The 23,391-nt window shown below is 44.8% G+C and overlaps 1 protein-coding gene across 1 annotated transcript; it reads right to left on the bottom strand.

The window, feature by feature from the left end:
* Positions 1-2,970: 2,970 nt before the first annotated feature.
* RGS10 (regulator of G protein signaling 10) lies at positions 2,971-23,044 on the bottom strand. Its single transcript, XM_075717721.1, has 5 exons — positions 22,996-23,044; positions 16,533-16,651; positions 15,011-15,097; positions 7,003-7,146; positions 2,971-3,427 (listed from the first exon to the last, which is right to left on the bottom strand). The coding sequence occupies exons 1-5, from the start codon at positions 23,042-23,044 to the stop codon at positions 3,281-3,283; spliced, it is 546 nt and encodes a 181-aa protein (XP_075573836.1). The 3' UTR covers positions 2,971-3,280.
* Between the last annotated feature and the right edge of the window lie 347 nt (positions 23,045-23,391).

Here is a 23,391-nt window from a genome sequence, read left to right as displayed (position 1 = left end):
GAAAATGGGTAACTATGGGCTTGGGCCAAACTGTGTTCAAAACATAAAACAACTGTCAGCACACGGATTTGGTGTATTTGTAGACTATTTTAATTCTTAGCTGAGAAACACACAATAGGGTAGAGTTTAAGGCATGCAATCAGGCATGAAACTTCTCTTGCTTGCTTTTTGTGCTCATACCTTCAGTGTAAGTTCTATGAGAAGGAGTAGATCCTATCTTTAATCTCTACATAAAGCAACTCTGAGTACCCACTTACAGCCTGAGGTTCGATGCAATGTTTACAGTTGTTCCTGGAATGCAGGATTTACTTATAGAGACACTCAGTTCTTTGTCTGTCTGTGCGATTTGTTCTATGCCACACAGAGAAAATGTCATATATTTCACAAAGTAAGTTTGATCAGTGATAATATCAACAGAAGCAAAATAACCTTCTCCACATATATACATGCTGCAATTACAGATATCTGCTTGCACGGTTTTACTTTGATTGCTCTTTTACTGGAAAATATGGATAATCTAATGGACAGGAAAAAACCTTTGATTTCTGCACCTTGCAAGTCTAGTTGTTGGTTTTCTTCTAAAAAACCAAAACCAGACACCAGATGCAAATAAGACAGCCAATGGGGCAATGAACTTTTTACTGCTGAGGCAAAAGAGCAATTCAAAGATTAAGAATTTTGTGGATTTAGGTACATTATTTTAGAAACATCATAGGTATTGAAATAAACATCACAGGCATTGAGATGCTGCTAAAAAACACATTTCCATTTGAGTAACTTTTGGTTGGTAGTAGTGTAAAGCACCTTTGTGTCTACTTCCATGGGGCATTTGCTCTTAACAAGCAAATAATACAGTACCTGATAGGGAGCATATTGCCAAGGAAAATGTTGTTTATAAGCAGCTACAAACAAGTATTTTCTCTCTTTAATGCCCTACCATTGTCCGTACAGCTTCTGGTTTTATTTTTTATTACTCTTTTAAAACAGGATAGTCAAAGACTCTTCTCCCTTGCTTATGCATTTTTAAAATCAATATGATTAAAAATGAATCTACTGTGCATCCATGTGATGAATGTGGTAAGAGCTCATTCTGCATTTTTCCCATGAAGGTCCCCATCCTGCATTTTTCTGTACCACTAAGACTTCTGCTGCAATAACTGGGAAGAGACAAATCCCAACTCCTAAAGGTGTTTAAGCAGCCCACTGCCAAGGACTTCAATGGTATCAGAAGTTCCATCCTCTGCTGTGGCAGGCATTAGGAGTTTGTTATTACAGCGAATTTTCAGAAGAGGTAATCCTGAGATTACAAATAGTTGGCAAGTCCAGAACTGGATGGTCCCATTTCCTAGGCCCCATCACAGCAAAAGGATTCATGCACGTGCTTACTTCGTTCCTATTCAGCGAAACACTGAAATACAACTTAAGCGTGAGGTCAAACACCACTGAAAGTGCCTGAAGCAAGACTGTGACTTCACCATTAAATCTTTTGAGAGTATAAAAGGACAATGAACTCAGTGCATAAGAATTACATCTTAGAACATGCATACAGAGGCACTGACCTCTTCTTTGATTTCCTAAAAATGAACAGGCCATTTAGCTCTGGGGGAAGAATCAGAACTCCCACTCCCGCTCTTACATCTAACTAGAGAAGAGCCCATGGAAACAATTTTCTTCACACATTACCTGCAAGAGTGGCTCAGAGTTAAAAGAAATAATCAAGTCTACCAAGTGAGTTTGCATCCTCAAAAATTACAATCTAGACTTAGTTTTAAAACGTCGATAGCGACAGTAATGTAGAAAACGTTATCTGGCCTTTCCGACAAAAAAGAACTACAAAACGATCAAAAGCTAACTGTGCATTTAGACTAGCCAGCACATAAACAGAAGTTCAAGAAAAGCAGTGCAAAAAATGAAAGAGTAAATAATGAGAAAATGTGAAACAGCTAGACTACACACTGCGAAGCTTGTAAATAGAGCATGTAGCTAATACGCTTTCCCAACTTAAAGCTGCAATTTAGTAACACTGCAGTGAATTAATTAAAAAATGTACGAACACATGAAAAACTGTATGCCAAAACGTGCTTTTCAGCTCTGACACAGTCCCAGGATGATACAGAAGGCTCATTGGGAGTGTCTTACCCTTACCACCCTTACATTTCATCTTTGATTGCTCTGGGCAGAAATAAATTCCCCTTCCTCTCAAGCTTGATGTGAGACTGGCTAAACCACAATGTCAACCCCCTGTTGCATTGCAGCTATCCAAAGTTATGATTAGGAAATCCTGAAACACTTCTCTGGGGCAAACAAAATCAGGCAGGGTGATTTTAGTAGAAAGATTTTAGTAAAACAAAGACAGACTTCGTTGGTTGGTCCTTTGCCAAAGTATTCTTGCCACACAGAGCAGGATTGCTCAGGAGACCCAGGAGAGACCAGATGCTTCCCAATACCGGCATCTGACGCTGATGTTACGCTGACACGCAGGACATACCCCTGTCAAACTTTGCTGAAATCAGTGCGCCCAGAGTGGGATATTAACTGTCAGGTTTCCTAATGGCTGTTAGAAGTTCTTCAGAGATTCTCTCTATCTTAGAGCTTTTGTTCCCAAAGGGAATAGAGGTTATTCCAGCCTCTGAAGAAGGTGATTGTCTACTGCAAAAAAATGGGGGAAATTTAAGAAATACAGAAATGAAAATCGTGAATAGAGAAGTGTTATGATTCAACAATAAAGGCAAAGCAAAACAGATATCACCTTGAAAGAACAAAGTTACACAGGAAGGGACTGGATTCTGTTGAGCTTAACCCTGAAAGATGCTGTCCCTTCATGATTAAGTTTGCTACGAATGACTCATCCACAAAGTAACGTGAAATGTACTCCTCAGTAGCTTCTCCCAGCAATTCAGGATGTAAAAGCCAGTCACAAATAAAAATTACAAGGCAATAATAAAAAAAAATCCAACCACCCTCTCTCCCATTTCTCATCATCATGATGCCTCACAAAAGAAAATACAAAAATCAAAAGCATTTTAATTCGTGAAATATGAAATGCAATTCATGCTATGGAGGAATACCTCAGCCTTTTAACTAGGAAACAGTCTTTCCATGGGTGCTTGGTTATTAGCTATCATGCAAAAACAATTAGTCGTTCAAGCAATTAAGAAGGTAAGTATCTCCTAAAAAAGTTTTGAGCTTTTCAAGCCCTAAATGCCAACTGCTATAAACCTAGACTGTTCCTGAGTGTAATTTAGTTATTGTATTGCCTCTCCTGAAGAGATTCATTGTATCATGTGTTGTAAATTCTCGATGCTCTTTTAGCTGCAGTCTGAGCCTCTGGTGAATTCTCCTCCTGCTCCTCAGACTTCTTATGATTTAGGAATATGTCTGACTTTAAGAAGCGGCTGTAGCTGTCGTATTTCATGAGATTGAATATCTGGTAGGAGGGAAAAAAACACAAAAACAATGACCTAAGTAAAACTAAATTTTAAATGAGAAGGACGGTATATGAATTCTAATGTATTTTTGCTCTGTTAGTACTAAAGCAATACTAAAAAGCATGACATTAAAACACACTTCAAACGCTCAAAAGGGGCTGCACGTAGCAAACAATATTGTAGGTTCCACGGTCACTGTTTTGTAACAATGTCCGTATTTCCGTATCAGTTTAAGAATCAGATCATCGTTTTCACAATAGCCAACTTCAAAAACCTAATACTGAAGAGTGGGAGGTCCCATGCCATGGTCACTAGGTAGGATTTTACAGCTGATGATCAGATAACCGCAGGTGTGGACAAGCCAGGACATTACCTGGTCCCCTCCCACAGCAGCCTCAGCTCTGCAGAGCCACCAGGAGCCAAACCTAGCGAGGGCCTCCTTCTGTAGGGTGGTAGGAAGATACCCAGAGGGATGAAGCAGAGCTGAAGAAAAAGAGGTACCTTTTAGGCACCTTTCTGGCCGCAGTTACTCTTGAACGTTACAGAATAGCTCATTATACATGCAGAGCACTGGATCATTAAGAAAAGCCTCTCAATAACTTACACAAATACTGAAACTCCAAACTGAATCTAGACTGAAACAACTGATTTAACCAATGTTTCTTAAACTCACACCAATCCTCCTATCCTTTTTAGATTACTACACAACCAAAGGCCAAGATGGGTCTCAGGCCAGATCAGAAATGTTGCAGGTACCTGCCACAAAAAGCTGATCTTGTACAGATGGGTTGAACTTGCGTCACCAGGCTTTTCACTAGCCCAAGACTCGCCCTTATTCCCACAGCCAATATACAGCCAGCATGGAAGCATGAAGTCAGCACTGAGTACAGCTTTTCTCTCCCAGGGCTGGAGTTCAGGCTCGTCCCTCAACACAATTGCTTTCTCTTTTATTTATCCCCTTTTCGGACAAAAAAGCTAGAACTCATTTGGCATTTTCTGAAAACAAAAGGGCGAGGAGAAGAGCCTGGAATCTGTTCAGGTGTCAAGGTCAGGACTATATTTTCCTTGGTCTTAAAACAGAGAGGAAGGAAAATGTAAACCTCAAAACTGTAATTGAGGCAAAACCAAAGCCTACATCACCCTCTGCCTATTATTTCACTGGCGGAGCCTCTCTGAGTCATGCTTCATGACCGAGTACATTTTATGGTACTCACAGGAACTAAATTTCCAAGAGGAGTTTCTGGATTCTGACCTGCATGCGTGGATAACTAGAGCTTTACCTTTACGGCCTCATTTCTAACTGATAGAGCAACTGGGTAATACAACTGTTTGTTAGGAGGGGGAAAAAAAAAAAAAAATCTCAAACTGCTTTTTCATTTCACATCCTCAAGGAACCTGGACAGAAAAGGCAAACACACAAAACTTGACTGTTCTTGTCTGTGTGTTTGCTGAAATACCCCCCTTGCAAATAAATTACATGAAGCATTTTACTAACCACTGTCTGTTTACATATTTAAACATTTAAGTTCATGTTTAAAACAGTGGAAATCTTGCTTTATAAGCTACATATTGGAAGACCAAAAATCCCAAAACATCCTCTTGATGTAGAACCAAATCAATGCAGTTAAGCAAAGCCAAATTACACTTCCTGGTGTTGGCTAACTACAATATAATTCAATATATCCAACCAGCTTGAGGGGGGGGGGCGGAAAGTAAGGAAGACATTGCCTGTTAAAATGTTGTTAAGTCAGTGTCAAGAACTTAGACCCCTCTTGTTCCTGGTATCATTTAAAGCATCTCCCAGAGAGAAAGAGCACTGTAAGATCAAAAGCTCCTGGTGTCTGGTTAGCCAAACGCACAGAACAGATTTTATAATCACATGCAAAAGAAAAATCCCTCCCCTCCTCTCATCGCCTCCGCAGAGCAGGAATATTTACCCCGTAGTATTTTGAAATCTATGGATTTTTATGAACCACTCCACCACCACTTCCTTCAGCATGAACAACTGCCTCCAAGCGATTTGTTGAAGGCCACCCCTGAGCACAGAACCACACCCCCCAGCTAGCCCCATTTAAATCAGCAGGTCTCTGGAGAACTGAAGTGCATTACAACCAGTAATGGTGTAGACCAGACTGTGGCTTTCAAGCTCTGCCTTTTTATACTTCAGACACACAGTGCCAGCAGTAGTTAACGCTATTCTTTAGAGAACAAATGATACCACTCTTCACAACTTTATAAGGATAGAAAACTAGAGGAGATGATAACTCTTCCTGAACTATTATCTAACAGCAATAAATAGAAGCTTCAAGCAGTGGAAACCTGCGACAACCCATAAATGCTCTGCATTTGGTTTTAAAAGTTCACAGACTTTCTTCCCACACTCGTGGGACTCCTCTACCACTGGTCTAGCACGTTTCCAGTTCAAGTATTACTAATCCCTGGCTGTTACTGTGCATGCTCATTCGTAAAATGGCAAAACATTTTAACTCCAGTAGTCTCTCCAGCTTCACTCTCACAATCACCCACCCTGAACTGCAGTGCTTAGATTTACCAGAATATTTTCTTTCCCTTCCCCCAAGTCAGAAGTTCTTCCATGAAAAACTTTGCTTCTTCACATGGAAAATGAGTTTCAGACATTTCCACTGCTAATGACTTGGAACCTGCTTGAAAGACAGCAGAGCCTTTGCTCCTCAGACCACTTTAGCTGACCCTGCCAGTGCCCAACTAACGTATTCAGTACCTGATGTGATATGGGTTGAAAATACTATTTAAATCAGTGTGCTGTTTCCCCACAAAAGAAAAAAAGCCAAATGGAAAATACAGGTAGTTCTGAGGATGGTACAGAAATTAAAAATAGTACAGACTGCAAGTGCTGGAAAGCCGCAGATAAGAATGACTCACTTCATAATTTATGCTTTAAAATAAGCAAAATATCAAGAAAATTTACCACCAGAAGACATGCCTGCAAAATGTCACCTAATTTCTACCAGACCTCCCAAGATCTATGGGAAAAGGCAAAGCAGATACCAGCTCCTCTTTTGTGTGTTACAGAACAGGAGGATTTTCAGGAAATCACATTATATTCATATCAATATAAATACCAAAACAAAAGCAAAGTGAAGAATCTTGAGCTCTCAAGGAAACCAGTGGCAACTACAGAAACAAACACCAGCAATGACTCAGCGCAAGCGAATACACAGGAAAACGTAGGCACAAAGTTAGTCAGCTGGGTGATTCTCAAGCTACCCGCAGAAGAACCCAGGAGAAAACTTCATCCAATTCTCCAGGCAAGTCCTGAACTGGAAGTAGCATAGTGGCGCTGAGTCTCTTAACTAATTGGCCCTAGTTAGACGGGGCTGAGAACCTGAGGTACGGTGCATCCATCCCCAGAGCGGCTGCATTAACATCCCCAGTACGGCAGCAACCCAGCTCTGTGCCTACCTGTTCAATCCATGACACAGGTAGCAGTAGGCAGATTCCCAACTTTCCTCCGCTAGTTTGCGCTTAGAAAGCAGAGTCCATTAAAAGCAGACAAAAACTAAAGAAACTGTGTTCTTGAAGGAAATAACTTTACCTGGTCCTGGAGCTTCTGAAACATGAGAGGGTGAGGTGTCTCCAAAATGGTCTCATTCAAACGGGACTGCCCTTCAACGTTGACTTGGGAGGAAGCTTTACTGGACAGGAAAGTCATGTAAATTTCTTTAGCTTTTTCTTGCATCTGCAAAAGGACACATTGATTTAAAGAATTATTTGCTGTGGGAATATTCTCTGTATTTCTTAAAGTTTCATTGGAGACTGCTCTGGGTCACTTACTTTTTTGAGGTTCACATCTTAAACCCAAAACTTAAGTCTGAATTAAAAAAGAAAACAAGTAACAAAACAAATATACATAGATTATCTTATTTGTGTATATTAATTTGCACTGGAGGAAAAACATCTCTGCAGGCCAACTCCTGCACCGACACTAGCAGAAGCTACCAGTATTCAGCACTTAGGTTAAACAGCAGGTTGTCATGTTTGAATCAGAGAAGCCAATGTAAAACTGCTCAGCATCACCACCTAGGCCTTGTCTTCTATTTTTACTAATAGATAACCAGCACGTGCAAGGAACCCAGAGGGAAAAAGCACTGTGGAAACTTACCGCAAGGCAAAACTAAGCCAAATCAGCGTATAAGCCACGCTACTGATAGATAACCTTGTCATAGTACATCCTTTGTCATAACTATGTTTTTACCTCAGAGCAGTTCATGTGCAACACTGGCTACATGATTTAAAAAACCCAACAAGTATTTTTTGGGCTAATGGTAAAGATAAGACTCTCAAGAGCCTCTGAAAGCTGATAAACAAGGGTAGGTGTGACCTGCATAAAGCAGTTTGTTAGCGTTTGTCCTGATTTCAGCAATCCTGTGTCAGTGGTCTTCTCTTGATAAATCAGTAACAGTGGTAAGATTTTGACCCTACCTAGCATCTTGCTTCAAAGCAGTAAATGAGTGGCCACAATCCCCTGAAATTCCATGCAAGCTCCCCCTTGACCAGAAGGTTGGGTATGAGACAGCCAGTGGGGGAGAAGAGAGCCAAGCCAGGCAGGAGGCAAGCCTCCCTGCTGCAATCTGAGTTCTGCACGCTGAAAACAAGGCCCGCGCAGCAGCAGGCACTGTACGATCACAAGCCACGGGTACTTGTCCACGTTCCCCGTTGTACACCTAATGAGCAACCACATCTCCAGACCAGCACCAGCTGAAGGGCTATCTTTGATGGGAAGTGGGCCTGAAGAAGGAAGCACTTAAATCCTTGCCCATGAAGGAGTCACAGAATTTCTTTCATGTTTTACAGCTGAGAATCAACATTTGGGGATAATTAGAAGAAAAGCTACATGTGTTTGACAATTCACAATGCCTAAAGAGTTAACTCTCTCACTGCTGAAGGGGACACACATTTTCCAGGAGCATTCCTTTTTAAAACAGATTAGTCATCTGATGGGTAGAACATCATGTGTCAGGTGCATTAGGTCACAATGAAGTGTTTTTAACAATTTCCTATCTTTCCAGTTTCACAGATCAGGGCGGACTGGGTCAGCCACGTCTGTTCTAAATGAGCAATTAATCCAATCTGTATTGGGTTTGCACAGCAAGGTTTTGGGAGCAGGGGGGGCTACAGGGGTGGCTTCTGTGAGAAGCTGCTAGAAGCTTCCCCTGTGTCTGATAGAGCCAATGCCAGCTGGCTCCAAGATGGACCCGCCGCTGGCCAAGGCCAAGTCCTTCAGCAATGGTGGTAGAGCTGCTGGGATCACATCTTTAGGAAGGGGGGCAGGGGGGGAACCTGTGCATCTGCAGCCAGAGAGAGGAGTGAGAATATGCGAGAGGAACAGCCCTGCAGCCCCCAAGGTCAGTGCAGAAGGAGGGCAGGAGGGGCTCCAGGCACGGAGCAGAGATTCCCCTGCACCCCTGGTGCAGCCCATGGCGAGGCAGCTGTGCCCTGCACCCATGGAGGCCCCCGGGGAGCAGAGATCCACCTGCACCCGGGGAGGAGCCCACGCCAGAGCAGGGGATGTGCCCCAAGGAGGCTGGGACCCCTGGGAAGCCCGTGCTGGAGCAGGCTCCTGGCAGGAGCTGTGGCCCCGTGGGGAGAGGAGCCCAGGCTGGAGCGGGTTTGCTGGCAGGGCTGGGGACCCCGCGGGGGACCCACGCTGGAGCAGGCTGCTCCTGAGGGGCTGCACCCCGGGGAAGGGACCCACGCTGGGGCAGTGCGTGAAGAACTGCAGCCCGTGGGAAGAACTTACATTGGAGAAGTTAATGGAGAACTGTACTCTGTGGGAGGGACCCCAGGCTGGAGCAGGGGAAGAGGAGGAAGGAGTGGCAGAGAAAACGTGATGAACTGACCGCAACCCCCATTCCCTGTCCCCCTGCGCCGCTGGCAGGGAGGAGGTGGAGAAATCGGGAGTGAAGTTGAGCCTGGGAAGAAAGGAGGGGTAGGGGAAAGGTGGGTTTTTTTAAGATTTAGTTTTTATTTCTCATTATCCTACACTGATTTGACTGGTAATAAACTGATTTCCCCAAGTTGATTCTGTTTTGCCCATGACGGTACTTGGTGAGTGATCTCTCCCTGTCGTCGTCTCGACCCACGAGCCTTTCCTTACATTTTCTCTCCCCTATCCAGCTGAGGAGGGAAGTGATAGAGTGGCTTTGGTGGGCACCTGGCATCCAGCCAGGGTCAACCCACTGGACAATCGATCAGAGGTGTGACTGCGTTAACTGGTAAAGTTAATACCCTAATGCAGACCCAGTAAAGGTACCTTTAGCTATTATCGCATGAGCAAGCGTAAGTGATTGTACTGACTGTCAGTCCTACCTAAATAACTTTTGGACCTGCTGTCCAATTTCAACCATATTTAAGAGAGGGGCAAAGGACTGCGAAATAATTACCCTCCTACTGATTCAATGGAAAAGAGTGGTGAGAGAAAGGAAAGTGAGAGAAAAGGCAGCACATGCACCAAGGGAAAAGCTGCAGTATACGTTCAAAAGCTATCTACTCTACTCGAACTGCCCGCATGTACTGCAGGCTAATCAATGCACACATTGCTCCACGTCAGCCACAACACAAGGTGCTGCTTGCCCAAGGAACACAGGAGCAAGCTGGGCATGATAGAGAAAGAGTAGAAGGCGGCCTGAGGAGAAACACGAAACTAGGAAGTACTGTGAGGAAGTTTAAAGAACATGGTGAGGAACAAGAGGATTGTGTGGGAGGTTGGTGAAATGGGGAGGATCTCTGGATTTTGTGGGGAAGAATGACAAAGAAAGGAAGTGAAAGAGCTGTGGTAGGGAGAGGGGTCGTTGGAGAGATGCAGGGGACCTGACTTCTTAGTAACGGAGAAATATGGAAATGCACAGCTAAACGTTCCAGGTTCTGCTCCACATGGAACAACTGTTATGCTACATCTATGCTTCAATGGTAGAGCATCAGTTTAACTACAATTTTTTTTTTTTTTAAAAAAAAAGAAAGTACAGTTAAAGCTGCCAGTATGTTTATACATCCCCCAAATAACATTCAGGGAGAGCCAGATTCAAGTGGAGGAGACAGCGATGTTCCCTGTTCAGTGGGTGGCATTCTTTGTTCTGCGTCAGCCTGAAACTAATGCCTCAGCACAGGGGACTCTACTCTGGAATTTAAACAACACTTAAAATGGGATCTTGTTCACAGGTGGTTATTAAAGGATTTCTGGCACTTTTCACTTACATCTGTGTGCTCGCCCCAGCATCCGTGCCAAATTCCCATTTGGAGTATGAAGTTCTGTCTACAGAAATCCCCCTCACCATTTCAAGTGGATACAATATTCTTTCCCACTTCCTTTCCTAAGGTCAAATTCAGCTCCCAAGCATGTGTCATTCCCAAATGAGGTGAATGGAAGTCCCAGATGCTCATCAGAACAAGCTCCAGCAGTTAGCAGCTGTGCAGCATTACCCAGTCCTGCTTAACCATTGCCACATTGGGAAGTGGCAGAAGAAACTCTTGAATAGGTATACTTTGTTCTGAAATTGTTCTCTACAAAACTTCTCGACATGGGTATTTTGGGGCGTTTCAGCAATAGCTAAAAAGATTTCCTGTTGTTGGAAGCATTTATTACAATCTGTAATTTATTTTTAAAGCTCAGCTACAAGAGAAGAAACACTGAAACCTTGGGAAGTAGCACAATGGACATGTTGTTTATTTCATTAACAGTCAAACATGCAACAGCAGATGACTAACTCCAATAAAATATTTAAAGTTAAATTTTATTCACTTATCCCCACCACTCCCATTTCAATAATTAAATATGTGTCCTAAAATGAGGACCATATGGGTGGCAGCAGAGCTCACTACTGCAAGTGGACTTGACCTAATTCCTTCCTCAATCTTCGTTAAAAATTACATTTCTATTTTAACTTCAATTTTAGAGGAATATATCCTTTTTAACTAGAGATGTGTCTTGAGCTGAGCTTGCCTGCCGCAAGAAGATAGGCTGAATCCAGTCCATCTAAAACCTACCTAGACCAGTAATGTAGTCTGCTTGCTGCCTAGCTCTGCAGATGCTGAAAACCTCCCCTGCTCCCTGAAACATGCATGCATTTTGTATTAGCTCACCCAAACAGAAAAACAAACACAAACTCATGGAGCAGTCTGCTCTGAACTCCGTTTCTGCCTTCTCCTGACTAAGCATTCCCATCACTAGTCCAGAGCCAACACAACAGTCAAGAGCCTGGCTGCTTCTTGCCAGCACTCCCTCTGGTCCCGTGATCTAGCAATCCTAGCTGCACAGCGGCTCACATTCAAGAGGAAGGGGACAGACACGATGTATCTGCACAGCATCTTGCAAAATCTGCCTGTGTTGGTCTGATATAAGTCAGCTTCTAGGCAGAGCCCACGTGACTGTGGTTAGAGTAACAACTGAACCCAATCTAGCGAGTCTGGAGGAAAGGCCCAGGATATTTTCTTAGAATGGCACTAATGCAGCTAGACAGTTTGCAACCAACAGAAAGCAGGGGCAGAGTGAGCCTGCATCTACCTGCGAAGACCAGAAAGGACATGAGGGAAGGACAGAACGTTTACTGAGCCAACCACCCTAATGGTATACCAGCCTATACAAAACCAAACACTGCTCCAGGCTGACACAGAAGGGATGACAATAACACTAGGCACAATGGATACTTAATCCACCGGCCAGGTGGTGACCTTTGTGCAAATTTAAACCGACCCAGAAAAAACCCATGTGAACACGCTCATGTCAAGTAATGAAAAGTTTATCTTATACTTCAAAAATGGGGGGGGGGGAGGAAATCCCATTCAATCTGGGTTAAATTGAAATCAGCTTCATCTGACCAAAAGTCTAAGCGTCTGTGAGCTAGTTTCTGTGGTAAACCAGTTTTAATGAGAAGCAGGTTATAAAACAAGTAAAAAATTGTTTTTAGAATACTTTCCTCACATTAGGTAGATACAAAGTGATTTCTGCAAGAGTCGCTTTCAGAAGACAAATTCATGCTTCATGCCATCATAAACATGGGAAGAATTTCTATTTTTAGTGTTTTTTCTAGCTTTGTAAATTATCTAAACAAAGCCACCCATAAGCAGTAGCTATAAAAACTTACTGTAAGTTTGTATCATTCTAAAGCACATTTATTCTAGCCAGCTATAATAGCTTTGGCAGTACTAGACTCCAGATTGACCATACTGTGTAATGTGTGTAATGACTGGTACTGAATAATTAAGCTAAACGGAACCTAGTTAAGTCTCTGTCCATTCATTTGTCAATCCATTCAAGAATTCACTAAGCTACTATCTCTATACATCAGTTTACCATTTCCTGTACTAGCATGTGCAATCCTAAAATAGCTAAAAAGATGGAAATTATTTAGCAAGGGAAAATACGATTATTGTCCCACTGAAAAACGTGGGACCTTACAGAAGTTTCCACTTCCGTTTCCATTTTAAAATGCAGTTTGATACCTGTCCAAGGGGTATCAGAAAAGGCGACATACCTCTTGGCGAGGACACTGTACGACGTCGTATGACGTACAAAGAAAAAAATATCTGCCCTGCACAAAGCAAAGGGTTCTTCCTTTTTGGTCGTGGACTGTTACGCTGGCCTCTACTTCACCGGCGCAGAAAGCGAATGTTTTTAATGGAGTAGGGAGATCAAGAATACCTAGGTCCCCAGCACACCACACATACCAGCCAAGACGCTGTATGGAAATTTGGGGACAAAAGAGAGGAAATGCTTTGTCACAAAGTGACAATAATGAGATCTGCAGCTTGTGCCAAAGCAGAGCGTGATGGTACCACGCTGGCCCAGGCAGGAGGTGGCTTCCAGCGCAACCCAGACAGGCTGCCGCTGAAGCGTCCCCCGACAGGCAAGGGGGCAGGTGGGCGCTCGGCCCCACTCCAGCTACCGATACTGCTGCCGTCACAGAGGCACCTGGCACAGCTCCCTCTTTCATCCCATCTCATCTACTTTATTTCTCTTTCTGCCTGACATCTTACAGAAAAATAGCCCAATTAGTTGTTCTTTTCTGAAGACTATCTGCATGCGTGGAGGTTTAGGAGGGAGGGAAGCAGCTAACGACATCAAAGCCGAAACAGTGCTAAATATTACAAAGCGTGCAGTCAAATTGAACGTTTTCCTCTTCTTGCAAAAATAATTTTTGTATTTTTTATGGATTTATCAATACCAAAAAATATTCACAACTGAAACAAGGAAATTGTTTTGAGGGGAATGCTTTTTCAGTGCAAAATAGAGAATATTTATAGAAAGTAAATGCCCCTCGCAAAAATATGTCTCATTGAAAATCCAGGGATTTTTTTTTTTTGTTGAAAATCTGCTGGGAAACAGTTTCAGCTGACAATATTTGACTGACCTGAAGAGAGGAATCCTCTAGTCCGGACGCAGCTCTCTTACAACTGCGCTTTATAACACCCCTAGTAGCCCAGTTCCCCCACCTGATTCCTATTCCCTGACATTTCTGACATTTGGTCCCATTTGAAGCAGGTTTAAGTGGCATTTTCCCAGCCTCACCTCCTCACGGTACTCTGCTTGCTTTGGCCAGAAGAGTGCAGAAGGGGCTGTACGTTTGCACCCACTGCCTTCTAAAATGCTCCCCTTGGCAACAAGAGCTGCACACGTGTGAAAAACGTAAAGGTGGGATTTCAAAAAAGGGCTTAAGGGGTTTAGGAGTCTGACTCTCACGGTCAGTGATGCTCAGTTGGAGTTTTGAAACTACTTCATTTCACGCTCACAGAATCCTCATCTCACAGATCAAATAAATTTGGAATTTCTCAAAAAGGAAAAAAAAAAAACCACTAAGACTTTTTCAGAAACAAGCAAACAAAACACGGCACGTATTTTAGGCCTGACTCTATAGGCTTCAGAGCCTAAATGTGAAAGTGGATCCTGTGTTCCTGGTGAATCTAAATGCAGACCAGGCTCCAAGCAGTGGAAGAAATTTACTGGAGATGGCTAGCTGAAAAATTTCCAATAGAATATTTTCTACTAGAAAAACACAGCTTTTATCAAAATGACAGTGCTCTGCAGGTACATATCAATTTGAATAAATATTTAAACAAAAAAAGACTAAATGGATCCTCAATTTCTTTTGTTATGTAACTTGTAAATTGACAAGGCAAAACTTTTCATTTTGGTATTGTAAAACATTTTGCTTGTGCTGTTTGTTATTTTTATGTTCCACTAAAATATTATAATGGTGTACATTTTCATGTAATAGCCTCTATGCTTTAAAAAAAGTCCTGAATGAAACACCTTTAGATTTTCAAACAAGATGATGCAACATCACTGAATTAAACCTTTTGCTATTCCCAAGCAACAAAAAAAGAGTTTGGAGTTTTCAAAACATGGGAAACTTGACAATTTCAGCATTTTGTTTTGATCTGAAATAGAACCAGCTTTGCTCCCAAACAATTCCACCACCGTGATTTCAGTGCAATTTCTTCAAATATATTTATCTGCACTCACATGAAGCATGCTATGCAACAGAAACATAGCTCCAGCTCTGCTATGGAAACTTTGTTGACAAGTAAAATTTATTTAGGAAACATACCTGTGTTTTTCCCTGTGTTTTCTTAAATTCTTCACATGCTAGCCAGAACAAAACATTTTCTTCACTAAATTCTTTCTTTAAAAATTCCTAGGGAAAAGAAAACCAACAAAAAAAAGGTTAGGATCCAATTTCTCAATTGTTTTTCTCTCTTCCTACTATAGCTATTAAAACTAGACCCTGCCTACAGCTAGCTTTACCACAGTATGAGTTTACATAATACAGCCTAACAGAACCACTGCATTAGTGCATCTGCACGCTACCAAGACACAAATGAACAACCATATATTCAGCACTTTGAAAGCACATGCCAGGAGAGTGATGAGCTACATTTAATCTCAGAGCCTATCAGTAACTAATAAGAAGAGTTTCTTCAGTCTCCCTTAAATAACTTGAGCAATTTTATAGTCATTACTCAAAAAGAAATCCAAAAATATATGAATTTGTTAGCAGATGAGTATAACGAACTATTTTAATGAGTCACAGATCACTTGAGATTCTCATCTAGTATTTTTCTGATTTTTTTAATGAGTAAAATCTCTACAAATAAAAGTGTTTCTAAACACGATCATCAGTGGCAATAAATTCAGTTAAGTAAACTAAAGCAGAAGACGTATTTGCGTTCTCTGGACAGTGTTTAAACAAAGCACATTCCTCCAAAAGTGAGGCATGTTTTAAAATGGGGAAAAAATGTACATTAAGTTTCTTTATAAAACATAATGGTTGAAATATTTATAGCTCTGAGATCATCAGTTTTCTCTTTCGAGTGTTAGAAAATAGAGATTAAGTAACACCAAGAATTAAATAGCACCAAAACTACTCTTTTTTCCTTTTAAGAAGTCTAAATCACAGTGTTTTGTAATTCTAGTTTACATCACTTTTCAAACCAGTCTGGCAGTAAACCATTCTATCAGTGCTTGGTATGGCAAAACCATACTCAAGTAGGTAGTTCCTATTCCTATGGCTAATACAGCAAGGCGGCCTTGAAAAACCAGCTCGCCACCCTCACCTAATTAAGCCTCAAGCCTGCATTTTGACCTGCACAAGCCCACACTTTGTAGTAAACTTAAAGGGAATTCTTTTCAGCACAGCTGCTGCAACACAGAATAAGAGCTACACAGAGTTATCGGGCTCAGTTGAGCTAGTGGTAACTCAATGAGAATAAAGAGCGCAGGATCAGTGATAAATAATGCTTGGCAAGAGAGAGCAGCGGGTCAAGGACTGTAGTTTATCCAACAGTAACTTCTTAATCCTTGCAACAGCTGATAGATCCCATTAGAAAGATGCAACCAAAAGTCTTCCATGTGCCTTATGAGAGCAAGCCACAGAGGGCAAAAGGCACTACGTCAGAAGCTCAGCAAATGCCGCAGCTCCGACTCTGCCGCCTCTGCTCAGGGTACCTATCTAGAAGGATGCACGCCTTCGTGCTTACAGCACTGGCACAGCTGCACCATTTACGCTGAGACTCATTCAGCTTTAAACCCTAATTTTGGTTTATATAAATATCCATAATTAATATAGCAACCCTAAATCGTTTCACTCCTTCTGGATCTTCAAGGAGGTTCTCCAGTGATGTAGCCCATTTTGAGGTTCCTTTCAAAGTTTGGTGGCTGCTGCTTGGGTGACCCTCGCTGTCATTTATCTCTGGAAAAAATTGAAAAAAACATCATCTTCATTAGAAGCGATGAATGTCACATGCATTTCTTTCCCATTGGCCTCTGCACCCTTGGATTACAGCTCCTCTCTTTAAAGGAAACACCATAAAACTGAAAATAAGCACACAGACATATTTGAATTCTGCTTTGCCTGTAAGGAGGCAAAAATGCCTTGCAGTTAGGTAATTCACGAGCATGTGAATAGGCACTGTCACTGGTTTATAGGAGTTCAAGCACCTTTTGCATGTGGAACACAATGACCGCAGCCTGTGTAGCGTAAGGACCACTTGCCTTTTGTTCTGGCACTGGCAATGACATTGGCTCCTATAAAGCAAATCCTGGTCAGTCACACACATTAAATTTATTTTTAAGAAAAGAATCACCACTGGAGGTCAGGAAAAGGCAAAGAGAGAAAGAAAAATAACGCTTTGTTTAGCAGGAGAACAAGTCCAATATGTTAACCCAGTCTAAGGGAGGAAAGACAGCTGGCAGAGGAGCCTCACTCCAGCAAAGTCGACCTGCTATCAGGCAAGTGGTACTTGGGTGGTTTTTCTGTTTGCTTGCTTGTTTTCAAGTCCACTGAAATTCCATTTTTATAAGGTGTACTGGACTGTGCCCACATCTTATCTGCCAGCCAGCCTTCTCACAGATAGGAGAGATGTTATACATTTTTGAATTTTTCTATCCCAGGGACAAGTACGTTACATCCAAGGCTGGTGATGCCAAAAAAATTGTTCGCTGGCTACCCATCAGAAAACCTATTACTTGGGAAGACTCCAGGAATTTTACTGCTCATCTGAAGAACTCCAAAACAGACATAAAGCGCTTGGCCTCCTTTCCTCTCACACACGAAATGCCCAGGGAAAACAGCGGGAGCGCAGGCCATGAGAAGTCAGGCTAAGAGCTCCACTTCAGGTCACTACACGCTGGAAAGGTGCACAAAACTCCTCCTCTAATCAATACAGCTTCTATTTATTTTTAATAACCCCTTCATTTCTCCCTACCAACTTATTGAAAATATGGATCTTAGTAACATCTGCTTAAGTTCTGTTAAAAACCCCTTCCTCCACCATGAGCCTAAACCTCAGCACGTATCTCAAAAAACTATCTCTGCAGAGCTGTACTATCAGATGTCCTTTTCAGCTGGTAGCTAGAACGATAAATGCTAAAATACTGGCACGACAGCAAAGCCTGCCGAGTTTTGGTTGGTAGGGATCTGTAGAGTCTATTTGTTTTTGCAACAGTGAGATGGACCACTGGTTTAAAAGAATGAACATCTCCTCCCTTGACAGGAGTGGGGTTTTTATACAGGAGAAATTACAAAGCTGGAAAAGAGGTAAACTTTCTGGAGCCGTGGATTCCATACCCATTGCCTAATTCTGAGAGATCTACACTCATGCCCCAAGTAAACACAGACGTAAAAGAAAGGAACGCATCTAAAATGATCGAGCAAATGGTCACTGCAAGCTACATTTTTCACATGTAAATCCTGTCTCTCCTCTGCCTGTCCTGCTCTCGCTCTAGGACGCAGTTACAGCACCAACCTGAAATTTCTTACACAATGAATGCATGACTCCACGCCTGCACAAAACCTTTCAGCATCCAAGATCACAACCAATGTGGGTAAGGACTGTGACAGACTGGTCTCCGAGGCAGGAAGTATAGCTACAGCCCTATATAAGAACCACACAGTCTGCTAGTGAAAGGCCAAAAGTCAGAACCTGAGGATTGTCCCCAAACCCCTGCTGCAGACTTCACACGTGACACGAGTACAGCAAATTAACTCTGCCTCAGTTTCCCTTCCCCTCATGCAAAAGGATGTGGTTCTTGATTATCGCTTGCAAAATTTATTTTAGGAACCCGACTCAAAGTATCTGGGTGTCTAATCTCAGTAAAACTTGTGAGATTTAAGTGGGAATAGCCAAGTACATGGGAGCAGAACACAATTACCTCCGAGGAGCTTGAATCTCGTTATGATCACTCTCACCTGCAAGCAGAATGGCAGCTCTGTGCATACAGCTGCTAATGGCCTGAAGAACCAGGGCATTCCCTTATTTAATATATGATTTAGCACAGAACATAAGGGAGTGAGATTTTATTTCTAGTGTTTTCTTTTCCAGCCAAATTTTAAGTGGACATTAATGATTACTTTGAAAAACATGTATTTCAATTAGCCAATGCAATAAAGGGCAGACCCAGTGCCATGAGAACCTAAAAAAGAAAAATTCTGGTGAGCAGACAAAGGCCGGAACAAGTGCTTCCACGCACCCAGGAGATACATCGATCTGCTTCCCCTCAGCTGCTTTCGCTGGTCTCTCATTTTACTGCCAGCCGTTCTCTGTCCCCCCCAATCACCATTCTCCCCAGCTTCCTCCCATTTCCAGCCTACCCAGCACAACCCAGCTCCCTCCACCATTTACGTTCCCCCTGCTCCTCCTTGTCGCTCTCCAAACCCTGCGCTCTCCTATGACCCTGCTCCCTTTCTCCCCACCTTCTCCTCCTGCAGCCTCAGTAGAGAAAAATTTGGTTTTGAAGGGAGGACCCTACACGACTTCTTCCTAATGTCCATTCTGCTGAGCCTTCAGGACTCTCTTACTCGGTTCGTTTCCTCACTTAACCAGCTCCCCACAACCCAAAATGTACTGCGGTACTAAGATGAGGCTTGCCAGTCCATTGCTCATACAACGCAACCCTTTCATTTACCCCTTGCCTTCCTTATTCAAGCTGGGAGTTCCCCGGAGCGGAGGCTATGGGACGTCGCAGGTGCTGGGCAGCTCTGCCGAGCGGGCGCGGGTGCCGCTGGCAGCCACAATCCCGGCTCAGCCCAGGCTACAGCTCCCAGCACCCGTCCACCCCGAGGCAGGGGACACCAGCCGCAGCGTCGCGCAGAGGCAGACCCTCGGACCGCCCGCATATAATAAACACAAAAGGCCAGAGAACGCTCTTGGATCCTGCCATCAGGTAGTGCGGCACAGCTCTTGTCCCGAGCGGTCCCCCAAAACCAACGGGAACTGCATCCGAACAGCCTGCTGGGGACATCGCCCGGCTGGTGCCACCCCGCCAGCTGTGCCGGCGGCAACACGGCTGGCAGGGGCCAAAGCCATGCCAGGGAACGTGCCAGCAGCCCTGGAGGGCTTGGCTCCCTGTGCTGGGCACAGCACTGATCAAGCTCTCTCCCTCCGGGCTAAGTACCGTTAATCCCCACGTTCTGTGCTCCTCTGCAGCCGCCGTAAAACACTAACGTTCCCCTTCAGCGCAAAGGTACATAGGCTGCGCGTGATACATGACAGTAGGAAACACCCTGAAATTTCATGAGGCTATTAAAACTGCTGGGTATTTTTATTATACCCCATTAAATATGCCATCACACACGTTTTTTTCTAATACAAAAGTGACCCCCCCAGTTAGGATCATAACTTCCCACTCCACATGCTGGTTTCATTTAGCAGATTTGATGTGTGATTTCTAGAAATTTTTTAAGAGCTTAGAAGACAGGAAGGAGGTTTTCCCCACAAATGACTGAAGAAGCTAATCCCCAAATCCACATCCCACAACACGTTACTAAATTACCTTAAAAGTGATACTTCCACAGAAGTACAGATTAATGAAAGTCTGGAATTATTTTGGAAGGCAATACCGCAATAAATGTAATTACATGAATGCCCCTCCTGAAACCTATTTGTCTCTTTTTGCTATTTATAAAGATAACTTTCTCCTGTTAAAATCATCTGGTGATAAAGTCACATAATATACAGTTGGAAGTAACAAGCTCGATACCAACATTTAACAACCAAAATGTATACATCAGTATGATCATTTAAATGAGGAAGGCAGACATTTGCTGTTACTGAAAACTGGGAGATAATTTTGTGCATCAAAAAGGGTATTACAAAATGGCAGTTCTTCCACCAATATTTCTGTAAAAGCAACACACAGAACGTACAACAGACGACAAATATGCTAGCTACATTTCTTACTGCCATAGGAGAGCGCTTGCTATCTTTTGTACGGGTTAGAAACCAAGAGGCAGAGGAAGCCAACGAAGCACGCACGGCCGAGCACGGTTGTAAAGTCTCTGCTGAAGCAAACTTTCCACTGCGTGTCTGACCATAACGCAACTGCTTGCGTGATGTGCGCTGGCCAGCTGCTTCTACAAGCGCAGTAAATGATTAAGTGCTTACTTTACCAGCGCTATTATTTTAGAGAAGAACCCTATACTAAGCCAACAAATAGGCACTGACGTTAGCTGGAGCATTACTTCAGAGAAGAATCTTACAGGAGCTGCCTTCCCCCATCACACCGTAGTACTGCCGCATTCGACGGCGGATAAATGCTCTTTGCAAGCGATAGATGTAACATAAGTGCAGCACTAATAACGCTGTAATTATCAGTTGAAGTGTGGCATCAAAAATGGCAAGTATTTGCATTCTCCAAACAGGAACTTAGACTGAAACCACGGATAATGTCAATAACATCAAAATATACAACTTTGCAGGTCAAAACTCACAGTTCTGGTCCTTGCTTTCGACAAGCACAAAAAAAATGTGGAAACCCATCAAACTTCTAGCGATTCAGACCCAGCTAATTGAGTTCGACATGCTAATCTGTGCCTTCCAGAAGGGCTATGCGCTACAACGTTTTCCCCAAGCTGCTGTCTCCTCAAACTGTTGATAGAGCGGCCTGCGTGGCACCGATTCAAACAGTGCAGACTCACACGCTTCACAGAATCCCGCTGAATGCACCCCTTACCTAAATGCTATTCTAACTGCTGCTTTCCCCGCACGCACCTCTTGCAAGCTCCTTAACGAAAGACAACCAGCACGCAGACAGTAGATATGACAAAAGCACGATGGAAACGGCACATTCCTTATTCTGTATTTAAACATTAATACACAACGTTAAGAAAAGCCTTCTCAACTTCTTCTTGAAGAACTTCCGATCGCACCACCTGCATCTCCCCCTTTTTCACCTGGGTCACAAAGCTGCGAGCCACAAACCTTTATTATTCCTTTTAAAGTACTCCAAATACCTCGTCTTTTCCTACCGTCACCAGCACGCCTAGCCAGCAACAATCACCAGTCTGGAATTAATAAATCCAAGGTTATGAAACAGTGGGAAACTTCATAAGGAGGCAGCTGAAAAGGGAAAATTGCCTTACTTTCCATGTATCCAAGCGCCACTGGATGAATCCTCACACAACAGTTTTTCCCTAGCAGCAGCTGAATTTTAGACCTTTTCACTACAGAAGGGCTGTGCTTCGCACGCTTTGGTTGTTCAACGCATGAGCCTCAACATCCTCTTTTGACTGTCTCTAACACCAGATGGCTGCTGGATTCCACTTTTAACTATAAGGAAGGAAACTAAAGGGACGTTCTGCTTTTGTAGCATCTCTGGAAGCGTTCACCAGACACATATCCTTTTTTTTTAAAAAAAAACCCCAAAACAACAGCCCGCAGCTCTAGACAAACAGCGCGTTTGGCTTTTCTTAGAAGATTGTAACTTCTTACTGCACATTGGAAAAACACAGTATTATTTTCTGCGATTCTGAGTTCGTCCCTTTCAGCCCAGTCGCTTTCGTGACGGTACGCATCACCCCCTGGAATTCACGCCTTCAGCACCCGAGCCGCCGCGCCGTCAGACGCCCGGTCGGAGCACAGGGCGTTTCGGCGCCTGCTGCAGAGGGAGCTGCGAAGTCCCGCAGCTGCCGCGCCGCGCCAGCTTCCACTCCAGTTCAAGGCGCTCCCTCCAAAGGCAAACTCTTCCAAGCCAATTCAGAGCCCGAGCGATCGCGCTCCCGTGTTCCGGGCTACTGCCTCGCCGCCAGTAACAGCGACAGGCGGCAGCTGGCAATTAAAGATCTGGCTGATGAGGCACAAGCCCGAGCAGAAGCCGGCTGCCCCTCGCCGCGCTGCCCGCCCAAGCGCGGGGAGCTCCGGCAGCGGGAACGCGGCCCCGCCGCTGGCAGCAGCCCGGGCAGCGCCGCGCCGCGCCGGGCCGGGCGGGGGGCGAGGGCCGGGGCCGCAGCAGGGCGGAGCAGCCCGCGGAGGGGCTTAAGCCCGGGTAGCGGCCCCGGGTAGCGGCCCCGGGCTCCCCTCGGCGGGGCACAGCCCCTGCGCGGCGCCGGGCCGCCGAAAGGGCGGGAGAGCGGCTCCCGGCCGGGCCCCCCGCTCCCCACCCCCCGCCGCCGGAGGGGGCTCGGCCGCGCTTTCCGTCCCCCGCGGCGCGGCCGAGAGAGAAGCGCGGCGCTTCCCCGGCCGCCGGCGCTTCCCCGGGCGGGAGCGGCTGCCGGGGGGGGGGGGGCGGGGGGGGGTCCGCGGCCGCCACCCCCCTTACCTGAGGGCGGGCGCTTCCTGCTGAGCCGGCTCACGGCCCGGTTAAACATCTCGGGGGGCGGCGGCGCGGCCCCGCGCTGCCCGGAGCCGGAGGGGGCGGCCGGCCTTCCCCGCTCCCCTCCGGGGAGCCGCCCCGGCCCGCCCCGCTCCCCCGCGGCCGCCCGCCCCCGCCGCCGCCTCCTGACGGGCGCCGCGGCCGCGCCCTGCCCGCCGCCGGCCGGCCCTGAGGGGAAGGCGGCGCCCGCCCAGCCCCGCTGCAGCCGCCTCAGCGCCCGGCCGGGGCCCGGGGCCGCCAGCGCCCTGAGCCGGGGCCGGGCCCGACCCCTCGGCGCTCCCTCGCTCGGTGCCTGACGAGACCAGCCGCCTTTCCGCGGCCCCGGGAGGCGCAGACCGGCAA

This window comes from Pelecanus crispus, chromosome 10, assembly GCF_030463565.1.
Source record: "Pelecanus crispus isolate bPelCri1 chromosome 10, bPelCri1.pri, whole genome shotgun sequence".
Lineage (NCBI taxonomy): Eukaryota > Metazoa > Chordata > Aves > Pelecaniformes > Pelecanidae > Pelecanus > Pelecanus crispus.
The sequence above is the reverse complement of the archived record's forward strand: the minus strand, read 5'-3'. Positions and strand labels throughout refer to the sequence as shown.

Bases quoted from the DNA above. Each gene is read 5' to 3' on its own strand.
- RGS10 (XM_075717721.1), bottom strand. From the start codon at position 23,044: ATGTTTAACCGGGCCGTGAGCCGGCTCAGCAGGAAGCGCCCGCCCTCA. The intron at 15,098-16,532 runs GTTGCTATATTA...TCTTTTCCCTAG, and splicing joins AAGGAGTGAAACGATTTAGG to GAATTTTTAAAGAAAGAATT. The intron at 7,147-15,010 runs GTATGTTTCCTA...GTCCTTTTGCAG, and splicing joins AAACACAGGGAAAAACACAG to ATGCAAGAAAAAGCTAAAGA.